This window comes from Alligator mississippiensis, chromosome 6, assembly GCF_030867095.1.
Source record: "Alligator mississippiensis isolate rAllMis1 chromosome 6, rAllMis1, whole genome shotgun sequence".
In the NCBI taxonomy this organism is placed as follows: domain Eukaryota; kingdom Metazoa; phylum Chordata; order Crocodylia; family Alligatoridae; genus Alligator; species Alligator mississippiensis.
The window spans coordinates 65885267-65907740 of NC_081829.1; the positions used below are offsets into that span (position 1 = coordinate 65885267).

At 40.3% G+C, this 22474-nt stretch overlaps 1 protein-coding gene across 4 annotated transcripts in view; it reads left to right on the forward strand.

Annotated features, from left to right (window-relative positions):
* Nucleotides 1–22212, forward strand: part of LOC102558514 (bifunctional 3'-phosphoadenosine 5'-phosphosulfate synthase 2) — a 135290-nt gene extending 113078 nt beyond the window's left edge. For 3 of the 4 annotated variants that reach the window (XM_059729939.1, XM_019484284.2, XM_019484287.2), the window contains 11 exons: nt 2215–2450; nt 3195–3333; nt 3876–3994; nt 4118–4231; nt 5681–5792; nt 8025–8054; nt 10685–10890; nt 12470–12605; nt 13900–14168; nt 18010–18239; nt 18804–22212. In XM_059729939.1, the coding sequence (XP_059585922.1) occupies nt 2215–2450; nt 3195–3333; nt 3876–3994; nt 4118–4231; nt 5681–5792; nt 8025–8054; nt 10685–10890; nt 12470–12605; nt 13900–14168; nt 18010–18239; nt 18804–18942 (1730 nt within the window). In that variant the 3' untranslated portion in view covers nt 18943–22212. The remainder of the gene's footprint in view (nt 1–2214; nt 2451–3194; nt 3334–3875; nt 3995–4117; nt 4232–5680; nt 5793–8024; nt 8055–10684; nt 10891–12469; nt 12606–13899; nt 14169–18009; nt 18240–18803) is intronic. The other variant, XM_019484286.2, reaches the window with a different exon arrangement.
* The last annotated feature ends 262 nt before the right edge of the window (nt 22213–22474 follow it).

Genomic DNA, 22474 nt, shown 5'->3' on the forward strand with positions numbered 1-22474 from the left:
AATCAGAAACCAGTTCAAATCTGTAACACAACAGGGCTAGGGACAGATGTTACATATAAACCAATATAAGTGATCAGAAACCAGTTCAAATCTGTAACACAACAGGGCTAGGGACAGATGTTACACATAAACCAATATAAGTGATCAGAAACCAGTTCAAATCTGTAACACAACAGGGCTAGGGACAGATGTTACACATAAACCAGTTTAAGTGCTCAGACACTGGTTTAAACCTGTAACAGAGCAGAAGTTCAGTGCACATAAACTGGTTTCAAAATGGCCCAAACTGGTTTAAGATAAACCTGACTGAATGTAGTATCAGACTTAACTGATTTAGGTCAAACTTGTTTATGGAACTTCTGTCCCAAACCCCTTCCTGGTTCAAGTTAAATCAGTGCCCCAGCATCCCAGCATGATTTGCAGCCCTGGGCTGGGCTGTGCTGTCTGCTCAAGAAGAACAGTTAGCCCCAGCTCTCTGCTCCCTAGCTGGAGCAGTAAGGGCTGACTGACATGGGGTTGGGGGTGGGAAACCCAGCTGGCATACCCTGTCTGCCAGGCATGAGCAGAGCAGCCCCTGCCAGACTTTTCCCTGCTAGAGTGGAGGGGATGGGGGGCACGGGCCAGCAGGCTCAGGGAAGGGAGGGGGATTAAACCCCCCTCCCTCCACTCTCCCACCCACATGGGACCCCACCTTGGGTCTGCGCAGCTTTCCTCCCTACTTGCTGCTCTAGCGGCTCAGGCATGGCCAGAGCCAGCCCAGGCAGCACCTCAGACTGGCTCTGGCCTGTTTCCCCTCTCTCCTACTGGCACAGGGACCCCAGCTGGGGTCTTCCTGACTTTCCACCCTGCTGGCCACTCACATGGTGGGAAGTGTGGCTGGAGCCAGCCTGGACAGTGCCTCAGGCGGAGGGAGGGCAGGCAGGGGGATTAAACTCTCCTGGGGTCCCCGTGCTGGTGGGAGAGTGGGGAGACAGGGGAGTTTAATCCCCCTCTCTGCTCCTCCCTTCACCTAAGGCTCTGCCCAGGCCAGCTCTGGCCATACCCCCCATCAAATGAGTGGCCAGAGGGGCAAAAAGCCAGGCAAACCCCGGCTGGGGTCCCCATGCCAGTAGGAGAGAAGCGAGGTTGGGGGGGGGTTTAATCCCCATCTCTCCCCTTCTTAACCTGAGCTGCTGCTCTGGTCAGTGATTGGCCATGCCCCCCTTCCTTGGGGACAAACCTGGCAAGGGCTGCTTCCCCCTTTTCCCTCCAGGCACACCCCAGCTAGGGTCCCTGTCAGCCAGGGTAGGGGTTTAAACCCCTCCCCAGACATACTCAGCAGCCTGCCAGGGCCTGGCCACACCCTCTGCCCCAGCTCAGCTTCCTGCCAGCCTTGCAGCTGCTACAGAAGGGAAGGGAGGGCTTGCTCTAGCGCCCTCCAGCTTCTACCTTGGGCCACTACAAGTATGTGGCTACATTTCTGGAATCAAAAGTAAATGTCTGTTCACTTGCTTATCAGTTCAGTCTATGCAGCTTAGACCAACCTGTGAGGATTGAATCCCTTCAGCCTTGGGCTTTTTGACTGTCTGTACTTAGTCCTTGTCTGTTAGGTGACTATCTAATGAAAATCAAATGGACCATATCATCCCAAGCCAGCCTTTCTTTCTCTAACACAGATACTAGGGACTGCTTATGTGCTGTCTAAAGTATGTACAGAGGGATGGATTTGGTACAGGAAGTGGTTGGCATTGGACCTGATGTAGGGCCTTTGAGTGTCATAAAATATTGAACTAGTAGGTTCTGCACCTCACCATGGTACGTCTCTGTGAGGGTACAGATTTCCTGTCCCAGTTGTCTTGGCCTCTTGCAGAGCTCTTGAGGTATAAGAGGTCTGAGTGAATCTCACTCATGGGAAAAATAGGGCACCAAACCCGCATTAGCCCCAACAGGATGATGTTGTGAATCTCTGTGACGTAATCTTCATGGAGTTAATGTGCCTTTAAAAAGTCCCCGCTTTTGGTTTTATAATGAGAAGGGATGATCTTATTTGGGCTAATGTCTGTCTGTATTTTCCAGTCTGTTTCAGGTATCTAGTCTGTTTTCTCTAGGCATAGTTGTATAGAAGCTGTTGTTGAATTACTTACAACCAGAAGTTGATTAGACTACCGTTTTGGCTTTCTCTCTTTTTAATGCTGAAGATGAACCTCCATATTGCTTGCCTGTCCTCTCTTATAGGTCTTTCTGGTGCTGGTAAGACAACCATTGGCTTTGCTCTGGAAGAGTATCTGGTGTCCCATGGCATTCCTTGCTACTCTCTGGATGGGGATAATATTCGGCATGGCCTAAATAAAAATTTGGGTTTTTCAACTGATGACCGAGAAGAAAATATCCGCCGTATTGCTGAGGTTGCCAGACTTTTTGCAGATGCTGGTCTTGTGTGCATAACTAGTTTCATTTCCCCTTTTACAAAGGTAAATGTATTGAAATCTATTCTGATATATTACTGTAATTTTGAAGAAAGGAAAAATTCTAAACAGAGTAATTTATATTGTTGCGGACACTCCTTTTAATTTTTCCCTCCTGTCATTTTAAAAAAACTCACAAGAATGCAAAAGTAAATTTCCTAGGTCCAAATTGCTAGAATGCAATTTAGCGTGACATATTCATGTTAAAAATATATACAGAAAACTTGGAGTCTATTTAAAGGTGAAAAAAGTGTAAAATCTCACTGAAGAGACTCATAATCAAAAGTTTCTTGAAAGACGGAAAACTGGAATAAAAACTACAGGTTTTTATATTAACATCACATTGATTTAATTCTAATTCATTTCTATTATACTTAAAATTAATTATGTGTCATAATACCAGATGTCTTCTAATGTCAAGTCAGTGCAGCCAATTATAGCATTCTTTCTTTAAAAAGAGGCAAGGTTACGTAACAAATGATTGTTCAGATTTAAAGTTTCGGCTATCCCAAATGACCTATGAAAAAACAGAATTGAGATCAAAGTAATGATTTTTATTAAACATTCAAAAGATACATTTTTCTTAACTGGAATATATTTTTATGTATGAAATAAAATTATAAAGAGGATGAATTTGGCCATACCTTTAACAGGTAAATTCAACTCCAGGCAGATGCTAGTTGCCAAATAGAACTGTTAGCAACATTTCAGTGAGAATTGACTTATGATCTTCCCTCTTGCTAATAACAGGATCGTCGAAATGCAAGGAAAATTCATGAAATTGCTGGACTTCCCTTCTTTGAAATCTTTATAGATGCTCCTCTAAATATTTGTGAAAGCAGGGATGTGAAAGGTCTTTACAAAAAAGCAAGGGCTGGAGAAATCAAAGGTACGATAATCAATTAGTTATTTTTAATGCTATCAAAAAATCTTCTTTTTATTCTCTCCTTTTCTTCTCATCAATAGTGGACAAAGATAAAGAGAATCAGAGTTGCTACCTCTTCAAGTTAAAGGAAGAAAGTCAGCCACCTTTGGAAGATGAAGGAAAGGAGGGGAATAGAAATAAGCTAATTTCTACCTTCTAAATCCTGCAGATCCCTAATAGGCTTCTTTACCCCTTGCTTCTGTCTTCAAAAATACCTCTCTTTTTTGTTTCTGGCTTTCCAGACAATAATAAGTGGTCTTTTCAGTACTGACCTCAACATATTTCCAGAGGTAAGCAAATAAAAGTTTCTTTTGTAGCATGGAAGATCATAATTCTCCGATTTTATTAAGTGCTTTATTTATAGAATGAGAAGAAGTGTCAAGACCATTTTTGAGTATGCAAACCTTGCATGACGGTCTATTTCCTTGCCATTTCTACAGTTTTATTGACACTTAGTATATTGAGTGTTGTATCAATCAATTTAGTTTTGGTTTACTTGTCCATAGGATTCACTGGGATTGACTCATTATATGAGAAACCAGAATCTCCTGATCTAGTATTGAAAACAAATATTTCTACAGTGAATGACTGCATTCAGCAGGTTGTGGAGTTGCTACAAGCACAAGTAGGTGATATTTTACTCACCCTGCCTACTGGCTGATTCTAAAGTCTGTTTTCAGTTGTTGCCTTTCTGGTATAATTTCTGCTTAAAAAATAAGGCGTTAACTGATTTTTTTTTTCTTTTTAGAATATTGTTCCCAATACTGCAATTAGGAATGTTCTTGAACTGTTTGTACCTGAAAATAAGATTGACATGGCTCGTGCAGAAGCTAATGCACTGCCTGCTGTGGAGATTACCAAGGTGGGCATTGTGAATGCAATGACACTTTTAAAATTTATTTTACCTTTTAGGTTTAGAGGTTAGTAAACTACTGCACAAGTTACAGTACCAAATATATGTGCATAATCCCTTTGATTTCTGGTTGTTATAAACTTTAGTACTATATGACTATGATTAGTTAAAGGATTAGCATTTAATTAAAAATTAGTAACATGACAGCAACAGGATATGAATCAAACAAATAAATAGGAAAAAAAATACTTTTTGCATAACTTTTTCTGTGCGTTATGTTTCTCTTTAGTATTAGTAGATACTGTACTATTACAGTTATATCATTAGTTTTGGGATGCCTGATTCCTAACTGTGGAACTCCTTTTTCAAATGCTACAAACCCAGCACTTTGAAATTCAGATTTAGTCTATCAGTTCTGAATAGCATCATAGAAACAATGTTTTTACTACCTCTGTTTCCATCCTGATTTTATCTTCCAAAGAAGCATTCATTATATACGAAAATAGAATTCTATCATGATATAATCAGATTAAAACAAAGCTGATCAAAATTTACAACATAAATCTTTCAAAGAACCGCATGTATTCCATCCCTTAAGTTTGACTAGTGACAACTTAATAGTATTTGTTGCCAGTACTCTTAGAGTCTCACAAAGAAAATTGAAAAATAATCTTTGTGGTTAAAACTTTTCATGCTGAGATATAGTTGAAAGATTGTTTTGAAGAACATATCTAAAGGGACATAATTTTTTGTACAGCTTCTAGTATGCTACAGCCTGTTTTGCTTGTGCTGAGGCTTATAAATATCACTAAGCTTCAGTAATTTGGCCAAAAATTTTAGTTGGGTCTCAGCCCCACCTTTTTATTATGGGTGCTTTTTCTCTCTGTAAAATTGCCTCTGTGCCCTTTCTTATTGTAAGCAAATTATAGGTGCAATTGTTAGCAATATCATGGAAGCAAATAAGGTTGCATGAATGTAAGTGAGGACAGTCTTAAAAAGACTTTGAAAATCCATTTGGATAAAAGATTTGCTTAAAACACTGGGCCCATTTACATGTTCATTAATGTACCTTACATACTGCACATTTAGTTTAGTACTTCCTTAATAAAGTACTAATTAAATGTTCAGTACCTAGATTTACTGCTCAGTAGCAGGAGCGCATGGTTATTTAGTGACACACTGCGCATTAGCCTAATAACACTGCGCAGTAGGCTATTAGCATAGTTTTTGCCGTGACATGCTACTACGCAGTGTTATTAGGTTGATGCGCAGTAAGTGTCTTATGTAAACGCGTCCAGTGATTCTCAACCACAATGTCCTGCAGTGCTGCCAGATCCTTTGAAGGTGCCACAAGGTGTGAGGAGATAAACAGACAAGCACAGGCTCAGGCTTTCCCCTGCCTGATGAAAGTCATCCTTGATGGTGTTGTCTAATTATATAACTGAATTTGCTTTTCAGTTAGACCTACAGTGGGTCCAAGTTCTGAGTGAAGGTTGGGCCACACCACTGAAGGGATTTATGCGTGAGATTGAATACTTGCAAGTGATCCATTTTGGGACTCTGCTGAATGGTATGATTTCTTGCTTTTTACATTTTTCAGAGTTGAGTAATAACTCAATTTCATTGATTGTGTCTACTCACATAATGAGATGATACTGACAGTAAGTGAGAGAGGCAAAATCAGGTGATGACAGCTTGTATAGGATGAGTATATTTTGACTGTAAAAGTTTCCATAAATTGAGTTCAGTGCTGGTACCACTCCTTTTCAATGTGTATGGACTGTCAACATTCGAACTTCAGCATCACCAGTATGTAGCTGACACTCAGAACTACAGATCCCACTTATCAGACTCACAATGGTCGTGTTTCTGTCCCCAGTGGGCACATCTATATGAGATGCTTTACTCGAGATTACAGCTAATTACTGTGCAGTAAGTGTCACTGTCTACACGTGTTGATGCTTACTGTGCAGTAATTGGCTGCAATCACGTATAAATTTGCTACCTGTAAATATACGCAGCATCTTTATTCTCGATTACTTACTGCACTTTATGGCGTATGTGAATGCTCAACCAGGAGCAACCTTGCTTCTGGCCAGTCAGGCAGCAGGGGGCAGGAGATTGCTCCCTGCCCCTGGGAGCTGCCTGCTGCTGGGGTACCAGTGCCTAGGCAGAGACTGTGCCCTGGCAACAGGGAGCTCCCAGCCCCCACTCCCTGATCACAATCGCAGAGCGGGCATTGGGGAGCCTGCCTCTCCCCTGCAGCTTTTTCCATATCCCCTGCCCCTACTGGGGAGCCAAAGGCAGGTGCTCCCTGGTGCCTCCTTGTAGCAGGCAGCCCCCTGGAAGCAGAGAGCAATCTCCCAGCCCCTACCAAGAGACAGCTCCCTGCCAGCCCTTAGGCTAGCACCCAGGGGGAGCCTAGAGCTCCACCTGACTGCTGCAGGGGGCCGGTGCAGGGCCAGAGAGGCGTGGCCTACCTTTTTGGCAGGGCTGCCACAGGTTAAGCTCCCATTCTTCTCTACTGCCACTCTGATTTATGTTCCCCAGAAGTGTACCTGATAGTGTTTGCAACCTGGGGTGCCAGAATGGAGGCAGGGAGGCTCAAGTCTCTAGCCATATGGAACAGAGCACCTGGCAGGACGCTGCTCAGAAATGAGGTGTCATTGCCAAGAGCCAGGTTAATCCTTCTCTGGCTGTACGACCACTCCAGTTTTACATGGCAAATGGGGATCCAAAGCCCTTAATTTGGCAGCAGCAGCTGTAGGGCCACTTAAATCTTAACTTAGCTCTTGGAAGAGACACCTCCTCTGACAGAAGCATCCGGCTGCCTTTCTGTTCTGTGCGGCCAGAGGCTTGTGTGACTCAGTTTACCTCACTTGCTTGTGCACAGAGAATGAAGAATTGAGTGCCAGGTCTAGCTAGGTACAGGACAAGACCAAATGGACTTTAAGCATCAACAGTCTTGAATAGCTTTGTTGACATATCAATGAAAGTGAGATGCCTCCCTACCTCCCTCCCTTCCCCATGACCCCCACCCACACACACACCCTGAGTGTGATAAAAACATGATAATGGGAGAACAGGTTGGAGGAAGCAACCTGTCAGCTCTTGGCCAGAAGGGTCTGGAGACTGAGAGAAGTAGAGGAACTTTGGGGAGATGGAGGGACTGGAAAGGGAACAGCAGAGCATTTTTGTGGGTGCTCAGGGCTATGTGAGCTGGATTGAGAATGGAGGTACTGCTTAACCTCTTCAGAGGGAGGGTAGAGCAGAGAACCTTTTGCTGGGTGGTCTTTGCCCAACAAATGCCTTCACTGAAAATACTACCTACTCTGCTGCTTGAAACTGTGGGTTGCACTAGATTGTCTGACAAGAGGTAAAGTCCGTCTCTCAGGAGCAGAACTGGATGCTAGCTCCTTGAGTCGGGGCTGTGGAGAACCAGGGAAGGTGCGAGACCACAATATGCAATAGGCACATAGTGCTTTCAACACTTTGCCTGCTATGGATTCTTGAATATTCGATTTGTTTGAGTTAAATGCAGTACATGTTCCTAAAAGAGCAAATGAAAAGATTAACCATCAGTTGTACATTTAATATTTGCATTGAAAGAAAAAGAGGTTAAAAAAGAAAACTTCTACAGTAAAATTATGCCATACCTGTGTGGGATTTAAAATTAATTATTTGATTCCTAACACTGTAACAATACAGTTGCTGGGTTTTTTTGGTTTTTGTGTTGGTTTGTTGTTTTGCAGGGGTAGGGGAGAGTTAAACATGCATGTTAATTGTATTTGTATTCCTCCAGGAAAAGGTACATGCAGTATGTCTGTAGTTGGTATGTATTTAATTATTTTCCAGATGGCATGGAAATTAGTATAGTTAGAGATTTTATCATAAAATGGTTAAAATACTCTGTCAAAATGAAATCCAAATTAGAAGACTGGTATAAGCATCAGTTCATTGATCCAACCAGTTATACAGTAACCCCATGCCCCAACATTGACTGGGTTTGTGAGAATGCTAATTGTATAACTTACATAAGTTGTACATGGTAATATCATAACTTATTGCTATTTTCTTTATTGTATTTGACAGTTGAAAGTAAAAATAGAAATTCATAAGCCCCAAAGTATTTGTTTAATATGTTAATTTTTTCCCATATTGGCTCTTCAAACTAACTATTGCACATTGACTGTTTCTATTTAATGAGTAGACTTGATGTGGATTGCATTTTTTAAAATGTATTTTCAAAATTATGATAAAATCCATCAGACAGGAAGATTTAAAGGAAGGAAAACTTACCTGATTGGATCACACATGACCGCATTTTTAAACATCTGATCATGCATGAATTTAAATTTGTTATTCATTTTGATGAATGATAGACATTTAGTGTATAAGAGATATAACGTTTTGGAGGATTTTAAATACCATGAGTAAAAATCAGAACAAAATCATTAGTGTCTCATAGCCAGCTTATCACATTCAGTATCACACTTGCTGATTTGTTCAATGTTTCTTTATGACTGTAAGCCATTAGGAGGGATATATTATTATTTATTGGTAGTGGATAGTCATATATCCTAGCAAAAATAGAAAAATCCTAACCTCAGGTTAAAAAAAGGGAACATTAAACATCTTTAATTAATACTGTGAATGACATAATTAAACCTCTGAAGAAAACATTAAAGATCAAAATCTTGCTTGTATACTAACCTAAAAAATGGACTGGACTGCAGACTTTTAAGGTAAGGTATGGAATAAGTGTGTAAAGATATCAAGAAGGAAAAAAATTATGTGTGACTACTTTTTTAACCCTTGAGAAGTAAAAGGGGCAATTCAAATGATGGTGATGCAGTAAAATTCAGTGAGATTTTTATATTGCTTGTTAAGGTAGAAATTATTGGAAATGGGATGTCATTAGTAAATTTCTACAACAGGACATTTTGTGGGTGGAAATTGATATTAGATAGAAGTTTGTTAGGACATCTAAGCAACCTGAAAAAGCTGAAGTGTATTAAATCATTGGGCTCCTATACACGATGGAGCTCTACTCCAATGCTTGCTAAGTAATTGAGTCTGCTGGAGTGTGCTAATTAGCAGGCTTCAGCAGCCTCCACATCACATGAATTCAGCATCCCTACATTACAAAATGGCAGCGGGGGCGCTTTAACTAAAGCTGATCAAACAAGCTTTAGTTAAATCACCCCACTGCCATTTTGAAGCGCGGGATGCTGAATACACATGACGCTGTGGGCACTTTAATTAGAGCAGCTCTCAGAGCTGCTCTAATTAAAGTGTCCCGTGCCCCTTCCCCCCCCGCCCCACCCCAGAGCACATGTATAGATGCCCATTGTGATCTATTTGCATGGAGTCTGAGAGTATGCAGAAAGCACTTAGGTAACAGAAGTATGGTCAGGGATACACCCAATCCAACTCCTGTTGAAATCATTGAAACTACTTCCATTGATTCAGCAAGAGCTGAATTAGATTCTCCAGGCTGATTCCTGTTCCTGTTGAAGACAGTAAGAGCAGAGGTGGGCCTGCTCCATCTTTTGCACTTTAATGCCAAACCAGAAGGGGGGGGGGTTTAGTTTTGGTTTTGTTATTGTGTGTGAAGTTTGTTTTTGGATGTTTTCATTTTTGTAGGAGCAACACGCGTATTTGTAATCTGTCAATATAGTAATTAAATACTAGCTAAAGGTGGCCTGGCTTGGTCCATCTAATTTACCAGAATTTCAAACAACTCTGAATAAGGCTTCTTATTAGGGACTATTTAAAAAGAATTAAAACTAGCTCTGGGAAATACGTAAAATATTTTTGGAGGTTAAATAATAGAAACTAAAGAGTCCAGAGACTATACTGAAGACATTTTAATAATGAAGTATATCTGAAACTGGTAAAAGAATCTTTATTATTCATTATTTATTATTAATTAATTATCTGGGAATAAAATGGGTAAAGAATAAATATAGTTTATAAATAAATAACTAAATATTTGCCTGTCATGAATACCTTTTGCATTCCCTCATACTAATGATACTGAGGGCATTTGCACTGTTTTCAGAGGAAGAATTTAAAGTTGCTGCCATGTAAAATCACTGTTTTGTTTTTATTGAGTTCCCAGAGTTGGTATATAACCCAGGGTGTACCAGTTCAAGGCCCTGTCTTACATTGGTGCAGTGCATCTATATTTGATGCCTTCACTGGAGTAGCTACATGCATGCAAGAACCCCTGATTAAACATACCCTTTGTTTAGTGGCAGCTGCTTCTAAAATGTTTAATATTGTTAGTTATACACTGTTCTCCATGCAGCCAGCCATCTTTCCCTATTCTTCCAAGTATCCTAATAATGCAAAAATAGGATATCCTGTTTCAGAACATTTTCTTGTTCCTTTTTCTCCCCCCCCCCTTACAAACTTTCATCTTAAAATACATTAAAATAGATGGTACTTTCTTTACAGATGGTGTAATTAATCTGAGCATTCCCATTGTGCTGCCCATTTCAACGGAAAATAAGAAACGGCTGGAAGGATGCACTGAATTCACACTTGAGTACAATGGGCGGAAGGTGGCAATCCTCAAAAACCCAGAGTTCTACGAACATAGGAAAGAGGAGCGCTGTGCACGTGTCTGGGGAACGACCTGCGCAAAACATCCGCATGTCAAAGTAAGGGGGTTTGTGAATTCCATGTTTCCAATAATACATCTCAAAGGATTAAAAACTAAGGTATCCTCTTTGGAGTGGGGAGGGGGGGAATGGCTCGTTTCATATTAGGAAAGTACATGGTATTTTCTGTACACTCTCACAGCAAAATACAGAGAACCACTACCCAAAAATGATCTCATTAGAATTAATACATTGGTTTCTCAGATTCTAAGCAATCAATTAACAGCATGTTTATTACTTACTGAGGGAGCAGTTTATTTCATCAGTGAGATAAAGAACTCAAAATCAAATGAATGAGAAGAAAAATAAGATACCACAGAACAGAGCTGGAGAGTTTTATATAGATGTTCTTTACATACTTATACACAAATATATATTTATAATTTAAACAACATTTAAACATTATACACACACACACACACACACACACACACACATATATATTTATTTAAACTATATTTATTTTATATTATGTTTTCTGAGCTGAGTTTGTACTTCTCCTTAAGGTTCCACATACTAGTCATACCATTTGGGGTCATCCTAATTATATCCCTTCTCAACTATTGCCATGAATGATGTGGATTTTGGTGCAGGGGAAGGGCCAAAGTGGGGGACGGTAGAGGTGCATTAATATATCGGTCCATATTGGATTGGCACCAATAAAAGGAAAATTTACATTATCGGCAATCTGCTTTTTTTGGCTGGTATAGCCCAATAATGTCACTGATAAATGCCACATGCATGCACGCAGCCATATTGTACATGTGGTCAGGAGTGGCACTTATCTCTTTTATTTATACAAAATAGATTTTTCATCCTAACTATTCCAAAAGCAGTATCAGTAGAACCATTGCTAATAAAAAGGGAAGTGCATATATATGCAAAAGTCTTGCCTAAACAATCTTTTTGAAGGGTCAGTTGGTATTTGAAGAGAGAATCACTTCCAATAGACAGGGGGGTCCCAACCTTTTTTAATGTGGGGCTGCATCATGAACTTTTTATCACACAGTGGGCCAGTTAGCCATATTCAAAGACCTCACAGGAAGCAGTATCACATCACCTCACCCGAAATGAAAGTACAGTGTTTACTTTCGTTTCCCATCGCAGCACCTCAGGCCTCAGAAAACAGCTTGGAGGGCCACATGGCAACCCACAGGCCACATGTTGGACAAGCCTGCATTAGAAGAAACCAGCCAGGCCATGATCAGACACTGCAAATCCTAGAATGCTCAAAATTTGGCACACTTCAGCACTGTCTCTCCTCCCCTCCACTAGAGAGCAGAATACCCAGCATTCCTCTCCACATACAGTCTCTGCAGGCTCCTGAGGACAGCGGAGGGCACAGAAGAGTCCACTCTATGAATTATTCAAAAGAAAGTGCTTCAAAGATGCACCTCACCTTTTGAGGGTCATCTTGGAAGTGCTTCTTTGAATGTGTGTGTGTGTGTGTACCCTCTCTTTAAGTCATTTTTAGTTGGATTGTGGAATTGTAGGGGAATTAAAGATAAAATGAGTGAAGATATTTTAGCACTTAATGGCTGTCACATGACTAATGTGTGTATGTGTGTGTAACTTACAGATGGTAATGGAAAGTGGGGATTGGTTGGTTGGAGGAGATCTTCTTGTGCTAGAGAGAATAAAGTGGAATGATGGACTGGATCAATACCGTCTGACACCTTTGGAGCTGAAACAGAAGTTTAAAGAAATGAATGCTGGTGAGCATGTACATTTGTAATGTTAAGCACCCTGCATGATCTCAGCTGGGTTAAAACCTAATTATGCTTTATCTCCCTACTGTAATATCCTCACTTTGACATAGCTTTCAGAATACAAATTGTGATATAGTGCATTTCTCTTCCCAGTAGCATTATCTAGACGTTACTTTATCAGTAGCTGTTAGTCAAAACAAGCCCACTTTACAAATCTGAGAAACAAAGAGCAGAAAAGTAATCAATATGGTCTCCCTTCTCCAACTGCTTCCTGCAACCTACATATATGATCTCTGTCCTATCTGAATTAATCATGAACTGTCTAGGTCACATACAGTTGGAATTGGACAACAGGAAAAGTGCCCACCTGTACCTATAAGATGTGAGATTGAAAATAGAAATGTAGACCTTGTCCTTGTGTCTTCTTTAAAATTTCCATACAAAAAGACTGAGAAATCAGAACATTTGGCACTCAGTAAAGAGAACCTTCTGGGCAGATACAGTGCTCTTATAATGAGATCTTGTTTTGCCGGTGCCTGGAAAGATTCAACAAAACATGTCCACACCAGGGAGAAGTTCCATACCTTCCCCACCATCTCCAATGCTCTCTCAGCTTGTTTTTTTTTTATTTAAAGAGTGTTCATTTAGTTAGATTTTCTAGACTTCCTATACATCTTGTTGAACTTAGAAACTTTAGAACTGCAGTTGTGATATTTGGCATAGATTGGAAATATGTACAGTTGACACCTGAAAAATAATTTTGGCCACAAGGGGAAAATAGAACCAAGATCATATTCAGAGGAAATGTATGCAAATAAAGCAGATTTCAAAGAGCAGTTACTAGAGAAAGGGAAAATATTTGAGTGTATTATGTTATAAACTGATATAAATAATTTAAGGTCTATTCCATGTGAAGAGAGAAGATCACATCCTAGATATATTAGACATCAAACATGATCCTGTTCCATCCTGATCAAGCCCCTGAGTAGCCATTAACACACCTACTTTTGTAACACACCATTACTTTAGCCTTATGACCAGGTCACAAAAAGTAGCGAAGAGAAGGAGAACCGACCCAACTTTTTCATTGGCAGCTGTTTCATGGATTTGAACAGAATGGAATAAGATTGCATTTAGGCACCTAATAGGTGGAATAGGTTCTGGCAAACAATTTATAAGATGTCTTATGACAGACTTTTTCATCCTCATAACGATGCAATGTCCACATCTAATTATTGCTTGTTTTCTTTGAAGTTGCACCTCAACAGACTAATGACACTTCTGAATCTTTCTTTTTTAGATGCAATATTTGCATTTCAGCTGCGCAACCCTGTTCATAATGGACATGCTCTGCTCATGCAGGATACCAAACGCCATCTGCTGGAAAGAGGCTACAGACATCCTGTGCTTCTCCTGCATCCTCTTGGAGGGTGGACCAAAGATGATGATGTGCCACTTGAGTGGCGAATGAAGCAGCATGCAGCAGTGCTTGAGGAAAATGTCCTAGATCCAAAGGGAACTGTGGTTGCAATCTTCCCTGCACCCATGCTATATGCTGGTCCAACAGAGGTAATGCATTTCCTGAGTAACAAGCAATCCCAAATCCATAAAGTGTAGTTCTAATTATAGAAGTGACACTGTAGACACTGTCCCACCATTGTGAGACTCCTATCCATGCTCCATCAGTAGCTTCTCTATCAGTTCTGCTTGCACTACAAGATTTTCTTGTTGATAGATTAAAAACAAAATTTGATACCCAAATGTCAAGCATAAAACCTGACACTAATGATAACAATGTGAGAGAATCAGAATTTAGCTAGCAGTTTAGTTGAGAATGTGCAAAGCAGCCCTTTATTCCTATAGTGATTTTGCACTTTGGTAGTCTTGGTCCTGAATATAACAGGTACAGGTAACTGAAAAAAATATAGGTGACCATGAAACAGAGCCCAAAGGAGCCATTTTCTCAAGATATATTTCAGAAAGCCACTGTTTTTTATTCAGTTACTTACATTTTCCCACTTTCATAGTATAAACTCTAGCTGCATTCTGTGGAATTAAAAATACAACTGTAACCCTTCTGCTGGGCATCAGTAGGCAGCAAGGAGGGCCAGGTTTATATTTCAGGGTATCCCATAAATTATACCAGTGGCTTGATGCTCCACCTAGAAATCTGGGAACACTAAATTTGCTGGGGTGTCATGTGTAAACAAAACCCTCTCCTCGCAAGCAGTGTAAACACACACAAAAAAATTACAGAAAATAAAGGCAAAAAAAGCCCAAAAGAAAACACTAAATATAATTTTAAAACACTATTAACTGCAAGGCGAAATCCATAGATGACACCCTCTTGGGGAGGCTTCACCCATGCTCAGGCAGCCTGAGACTTGGGGCTCCCCAAAGGGTATTTCTGCAGGTCTTCACTTCTATACCTGCCCTTCAGCAATGGGCTGGAGAGGGGGGCCTATACCGGAGAGTCCTATGAGCTGCTCCTTGGGTTCACTGCGCTGTGGGAAGCTACTCAAGATTGTGGGTTCTTCTGCACTGCAAGGGGCTCCATTGCTCCTGGAGACATGGTAGAGCGCCGACCTCCACTTCTGCATGGTGGCTTGGAGGGGTTAACTGCAGCTTTTGTCAGAATACTGCACCCCAAAATTCCTAATCCTAATCCCAGCTCTTCTGGGCAAAAAAACTGCAAAAAGTTCTCAGAGGAAAGGTCAGGCCTATCTTGGCTTGGGCCTGAACTACCAACTAGTGCCCAACCACACAGCTTGGTTGGGACATAAATTACAAAAGGGAAAACAGAAGGTCCACACCTATCTCACTGGGCCTAGACTGGGCAGCAAAAGCCAGCCAGGCCTATACTGCACTGAGGCCTGGATCAACAAGAAGTGCCAGGTCTCGCTCTGGCTCAAACTGCTAGGCTCCACCCTGGCCCAAATCTGGTAGCCAGATATATATGGCTGGGGTCCAGCTGCACAGCCAGGCTGAAACACAGTAGCTGTGAAACAGCAAAAAGGTCCCAGGCCTATGGCTGCAGCCTGGACATCCAGTTTCAGCTACACCACTAAGCTGAGACTACAATATTAAAACAGAGGGGGCCAGGCCCATGTGGCCAGTAACTGCCAGGACCCCATTCCTGGTCAGTCTGCTCCAAAGATTAACACCCCTCTGGTATTATCCCACTCAAGAAAAAAAAAATGGAAAGGAGGAAGAAAATAGGAGTCTCAAACTCTGTGGTGGACTTTCTCTCCCTGTATCTGAGGCTTTTCCTTCACATATCTTTCGCTTGCCTCTCCAGTGAAGATTGAGGGGAGACCCCACCACTATGGGAGCAGTTTTTCTGGTTTCCAGTTCAGCTGTGCAGCTCTTAGGAGCCCCAGGAGAGAGAAAACCTTTGTTGAATTGTTCTTATATACCTGGCATAGCATAACCCATGCCTTGTCCAGCTAGGCAGTGCAGTGCTCCAGCCTCTCTGTCACTCAGTCTGCCTGGAGGATCTTTCTTTTCCCCTGCTCAGTAGGCCAGAGGATTTTACATATTTTGCACAGATACAGGTCTCAGTTTTCCATGTCCAGAACAACAGGGGCCATCTTGCCCACATAAAAAACACACACAGAAAAACCAGAATACACAACAACCAAAAGCATATATTTTGCCATACTCAGCCCATGTGTGTAGGTGTTACACAACTATTTACCAAACCAATGTTAAGCAAATATCCTAACCAATAAGGCCTTCCCACAATTCTTGAGAGCTGGTGCTATATTCCAAAGAAAGCTGCATCAAAGAATGAGGGCTCTATAGCCTGTTCCATATTCCCTTCAAAAGGGAATAGAAGTATGTTGTGTCCTCACATTAGTCAGGTTCAAATGTAAAAAGTCAAAACCTCACAAAGCTTACCAAGGTTTGTCATTCTGGGTCTGATAACTTTCTAAGTTTACTTGGCGTTTTCTTTCCTCCAATCCTGGGCCATCTGAACTTCTTGAACTCTCTCTCAAGCTTTCTCCGCTCACTTAGTATAAATTCCTCAGCCTGCAGTGCCACCTTGGCTTTTGTCTCAGGCTGCTTGGCTTCTGTCTTTTATTGCTTCCTAGTCACTGTGACACTTTCAGGCACCACCAGCAGAGGGAAGCGCCAGAGGCTGTCTTCCTCTTACCTTCCCTTGCCACTTCTTTTGTACCTGATGCTTCATTCAGAGCTGCTGCAATTAAAACTGTCTGCTAGCAGGCCCCTATTGATAGTAAGTGTTCAGTGACCTGTCCACATGAGGGAGAAGCCTCATTGGAGACTCAGATTTTGATTCTTGATTAATTTCTACCCCTGTGGAAGCTCCTGAAGATGGGCCTTTAATTGTTCAGTTTTTCCCAATAATTCTCCGCTCAGAATATTCCTGAGTTTCCTCATGGCTTCATCTGCTCATTCAGTGCCCACCTGGGAGTCACCTGGTTGCAATATGGACATTTAGTATCTTCCCTTCTTGTGAGCCTTTAAAAAAAGTTTGCACTTCCCTTATTATGAATATTCAATAACTCTAAACTAAATACAACCCTATATAGACCTTATAACAGAGGAATATAACATAACTATAACATAACTAGATGAGCTCAGGTGGAGTTGTACTTTTTAATGAGCAGTTTCAACATTTGTACTGTGAGCAATTTTGTGACAAATACAAAATGGAAGAGGTCTAGCTGGGCAGAGGCAGTTTCAAGTGAGTACAACACAGAAGCACAGCACATCAGGACATGATGTGCAAAGACGGCTCCAGTAGGCTGCTGGTCTACTGCAGAAATAGGGGCAACCCCTTTGGTTTATACAGAATCAAAAGTATGGCACTTTGGGAAGTCCAAGAAAAGAGAAATTATATTAAGTTGATAGAGAATACCTTGGGCTTCCCTGATTCACTAAAGCCCCCAGACAATCCAGCCAACCATGCTTACATTATTATGTCATGTATTCAACTACTAGAAAGTAGAGGCATTGGTGAAATACTCACTCTTCAGCCTTCTGCAGTATGGGTCTCTTGATTTTCAGATATTTTTCAGTTACATAGTTATGACAAACAGAAAACAAGCTATCGCATTGTTATTTTTACAGCCCTAAAAATAGAACAAAATCAGTTTCCTCACAGTTTCCATTAGATGTATCCTTTGCAGAACTGTCAGTTTCCACAAGTTTCATTTAATTTAAGCAGAGGATGCGGAAAGACTGGTAGTTGATGGTAATAAATCAGTAATCAGAAACAACGAATAGCCTTCTCATGAGTGTCTTCCATTTCATTCATGTCATTCTTGTCTGCCCAGCTACAGAGGGTGCCTGACTTTCAATTAGTTTTTTATTAAAGCCAGAAAAAAAATCTATATACATCAGTTTGCATTTAAATAGCACTATTTCTGTTTAACTTTTGCAGGTTCAGTGGCACTGCAGGGCTCGAATGATTGCTGGAGCCAATTTCTACATTGTGGGTCGCGACCCTGCAGGCATGCCTCATCCAGAGACCAAGAAAGACCTGTATGAGCCGACACAAGGAGGAAAGGTCCTTAGCATGGCACCAGGCCTGACATCCGTGGAGATCATTCCCTTCAGAGTTGCAGCATACAATAAAGTAAAAAAGGCCATGGTTTTCTATGACCCAGAAAGGTAACACCTTGCATAGCAATAATAATTACTTAAACTAGCCTATACATAGTTAATATATTTAATTACTTCTTATGGTTGCCAGTTTGCCAAAAGAAAGGAAAAAGACTTTTTTGTATTTCTGCTAAAAGGCAGATGAAACCATAGAAATTAGAGATCAGTTGACCCATTCCTCAAGCCCATTCATTTGCTCATGAGGGACCCAGACAAAGGATTTATTACATCTGAAACTAATGTTACAGTTAGCAAAAAAATGATCTGTTAGAGGACAAATGACAGAAGTACACTCTCTAATTTTGAGGAAACTATTTTATATTTGATGATACAAAGTAGTACTGGAAATTGAGATCCTTTTTAAGGGGTCCATTGCTACTTTCTGATGCTTATAAATAGAAACATAAAGTTTTGTGCCTTTCATGCCTACAGGGTTAGTGTATAGATAGTGCTAGCAATTTTCAAATAAAAATTTTGGCATAGAAGATAAAGTAAACTTGGAACAATTTGACTTTAATGCACAGTGGGCTGATAAAATTCATACTGATTTCATGCATGTCTGTTTTGTGCTAGGAACAATGAATTTGATTTTATCTCTGGAACACGCATGAGAAAGCTTGCTCGGGAAGGTGAAAATCCACCTGATGGATTCATGGCTCCAAAAGCTTGGAAAGTCTTGACTGAATACTACAGATCACTTGAAAAAAATTAATTCTTCCTTACATCGAAAATACTGCTATTAAGTGTGAGCACTGTCTTGTTGATTTACTATATTATAGACCAGTTACTTTGCAATTTGTAACTGGGTCAAATTATTTTTGCTAATTAGAAGTATTTTGGGCCTAATCCTCCTCCCTCTGAAGCTACTGTAAATTTTCATTTCAAAGGGAACAGCAACAGGGCCTTTATTTTTAATAGAACATGGCTCCAATTGATGATTGTCCAATCCCACATTCAGATTGGCTAGTTGGAACTTTCTGGTCAGGTAACAGTGGTGCACCCAACTCCAAGAGTGCTTAGTCAAGATGCAATCATGAGCATACAGATATGTATGCTCTAGGCAATTTAAGGTTGTTGTTTTTAACATGCCTCACATTTGTCTTGTTTACTACTTCCCACCCTGATATCTTTCTGTTGTTTTTTAGTTCCTTCTATTTTTTCTCCATGTGGTCTCTTCAGTCTAGAAATTGACTGTTGTCTCACTGTAGCTCTAATTTGAGCTTTGAACAGAAGGATACAATCTGAACTCCACAGCTGAACCGCATAAGAAGGTTGAAGGGAGAAGTGGTGCTTCAGCTTTGAGGTTTTGTTTGAGAGCTTCCATTGGCATTTCTCCTCCCAACCCAAAACTGAAAATGTTGGAACATGCTTTGGTTGTAGCAAGCTGCACTAGAAAGGGCATATAGATTTTAGGGCTAGGTACAGACATTCAAAAAGCCTGAGGCAGAATCAATCTTTACGCTGTTTTCTGTAAATGGTGGTTTAGTTAGGTAGCAAACAGAATACACATTTGTCCTTGCGGGGGGGGGAGGCAAATCTTAAATTGGATTCTGCTATTTTTAAACCAATCTTTGCGCACCGAACTTCTGTTCTGTTACAGGTATAAACTAGTTTCCAATCACTTATACCAGTAAAACTGTAATGTCTGTATCTGGCCTAAATACCTCTGATGAAACTGTTTTACACCACTGTTTCCTCTGACCTAAGTGCCATTACTCTCAATTTACACTGGCATCATTTTGAGAATCTGATTTTGGAATTCTCACATTTCGGATTTCTGAATCCAATTCCAGTTCAATATACTGGATATATAGAGTCAGGACAGCTTTAAATTGTCTCTTTACCCTCCTCAGTGTGTGAAGCTAGTTCTTCTCTGTAGCCACTTTCAACTAGCAGAAAAACTAATTTGGGCATATATATTATTTCCAGATTCTAACAGAAAATGGAAACTGAAACTTGGGTTACCAAGTATATCTGAAAGGGCATTTGGGTTCCCTGGAGACGAGATATCATGCTAGCTGAATCCCAGAGAATCCTAGAAAAATGACTTTGCCATCTTATGTTAACTGTAAAAACAGTTAACATAAGGTGGTGTTTATTATCCTTTCCCTTGCTTTCTCCCTTCTACCATGAAGCAGTTTCCATAAGGGAAGATTGAGCAGCTCTCCTCAGCTCAGATCAGGACAGATACATTTTTAACATTTTAAACCATTTTTCTCAGATACACTCTAACTACAGTTAACTGCTTCAGGGTGCACATAGTTAGGATATTGTCATAGTTACATTCCTTTCAGTTTCATGCTCAACATGCACATAAATGATGGATTAGTAGTTTATTTAGGCACACCCTACAGCAGCAAAAACACTTTAGGTTCAGTGGACTGGGAAACAGGTAAGGAGAAGCTAGAAGAGGTTCTATCTAGAGAGGACAGACCATGAGGATGTAAGATTGGTAAAAAGTCTGTGTTTCTTAAAATGATGGAAGTATACATTATGTTTCTGTTACTTGAAGAATAGTGGTTAGGATCCTCAGGTGCCACTAGACTGAAATTTGGAGGTTCTCCATCCAGATTTGACAGAAAGATGAGCCAACATCTTTTGGACATAGACCATGCCACCATGACAAGTACTTTTTGCCGCCTTGTAATTAATTACGTCTGTTAGCTCTAGCAAGGGCTACAGAATAAATCCACCTGGAAACTGAAGCTGGCATAGACTGCTGCTCCTTTGCTGGTGAAACAGCTTTTCCTGAGTACATTGTAAGTCCTCCAGTCTGCATTAACTACCAGTGTGATTCTTGGTAATTTAAGGTGTTGGGTTAGATCTAAAAAGCTCTGGGAAGCTTGGAACCTTTCCAGATGAGAAAACATCTATTCACTGCTCTATGCTGCTATATTTTCAGTCAGCAAAGGTACTCCCCCTTAGTTTAGGAGAGAGACCCATTGGAAGGATTTTCTTATGAAAAACCTTAGTCTTTGGAACTCTCTACTTCTGTCTCAGATTTGCCCAAATCTGTTGACTATTAAAACAAGACCTGAAGCCATCGACTTCCCTAGGCTTCCAGGCAGAAAGAAGCATGATAAAAGACTGGTTAGCATTCACTGGAAGTTTACTACCTCTATAACCATGACAGTGTACTTTTAATTTTTTAGGGGAGTATACACACTACTGCACCAAGTATTGTAAATTGTTTTGGTCATCAGTCTTGCAGATTTATACAACTTCGTCAAAATGGCTTAATGGGTGTCTAAAAACTGGACAACAATGTGTTGTTATCAATGAACTTAGAAGAGCTTGCTCCTCGTTTGTATTGTAGTTTTAAGTACAGATGGATCTACACACAGGAAAACACCTGTGCTTCTGCTTCTAATGTAGTTTAGTAACATATATTTTAAGTGGAATTGTTTTGCTGTGGCCATTGTGCAATGTACAAAAAAACTACAGGAGAAATTGGAAATGTTATCTTAAAGTATTTTAGTTAATTATTTCCAGTAGTTTATGCTTTTAAAAATCTATAATAAGGAACCAAAAACTGTATCATACCTCAAGAAAATAAATACTACAAATGCAACATTAGTAGCTGAAAGTATATTAACAATAGTGCCTTTTATATTCAGGCCCTCTGGCAGGGACCTAAAAGACAAATTAATACTCCAATTTTTAATTTTAATATTTCTCATTTTAAATAATGTTTTTGCATTTAATCTTAATTCAAACAAGCCAATGAAGATGCAGTAAATTCTAATGGTTACAGCAAAACATATATGTTTATTATCCCTTTAAAAATGAGTAGAATAACTGATTACCTCTGATTAAAATAGAGTACATTCAGTACTAGTATTGTATAGTGTATTTATTAAAGACATCAGACTGGAATTTGTGCCTTAACCGATGCATCTCATGATTTAATATATTCTGAATTTGGTACTCTAATATTAAACACTCAATTTTAGTATGAATAAATATTTTTATGTATAACTAATTAATGAGTCATTAATGATTTGGACAATGGGAATGCACTCTTAGCAAATTTGTGGGCGACACCATGTTGGGGCAAATTGCGGACACTGGAGAGTGGGACTAGGATCCAGAGTGACCTGGAGAAACTGGAAACATGGTCTAGAATCGATCTGATGAAATTCAGCATGGACAAGTGCTAAGTACTGGACTTATGAAAGAAGACTGCATGCACAAATACAGACTGGGGAATGATTGGCTAGGCAGCAGCACTGCAGTGAAGGATC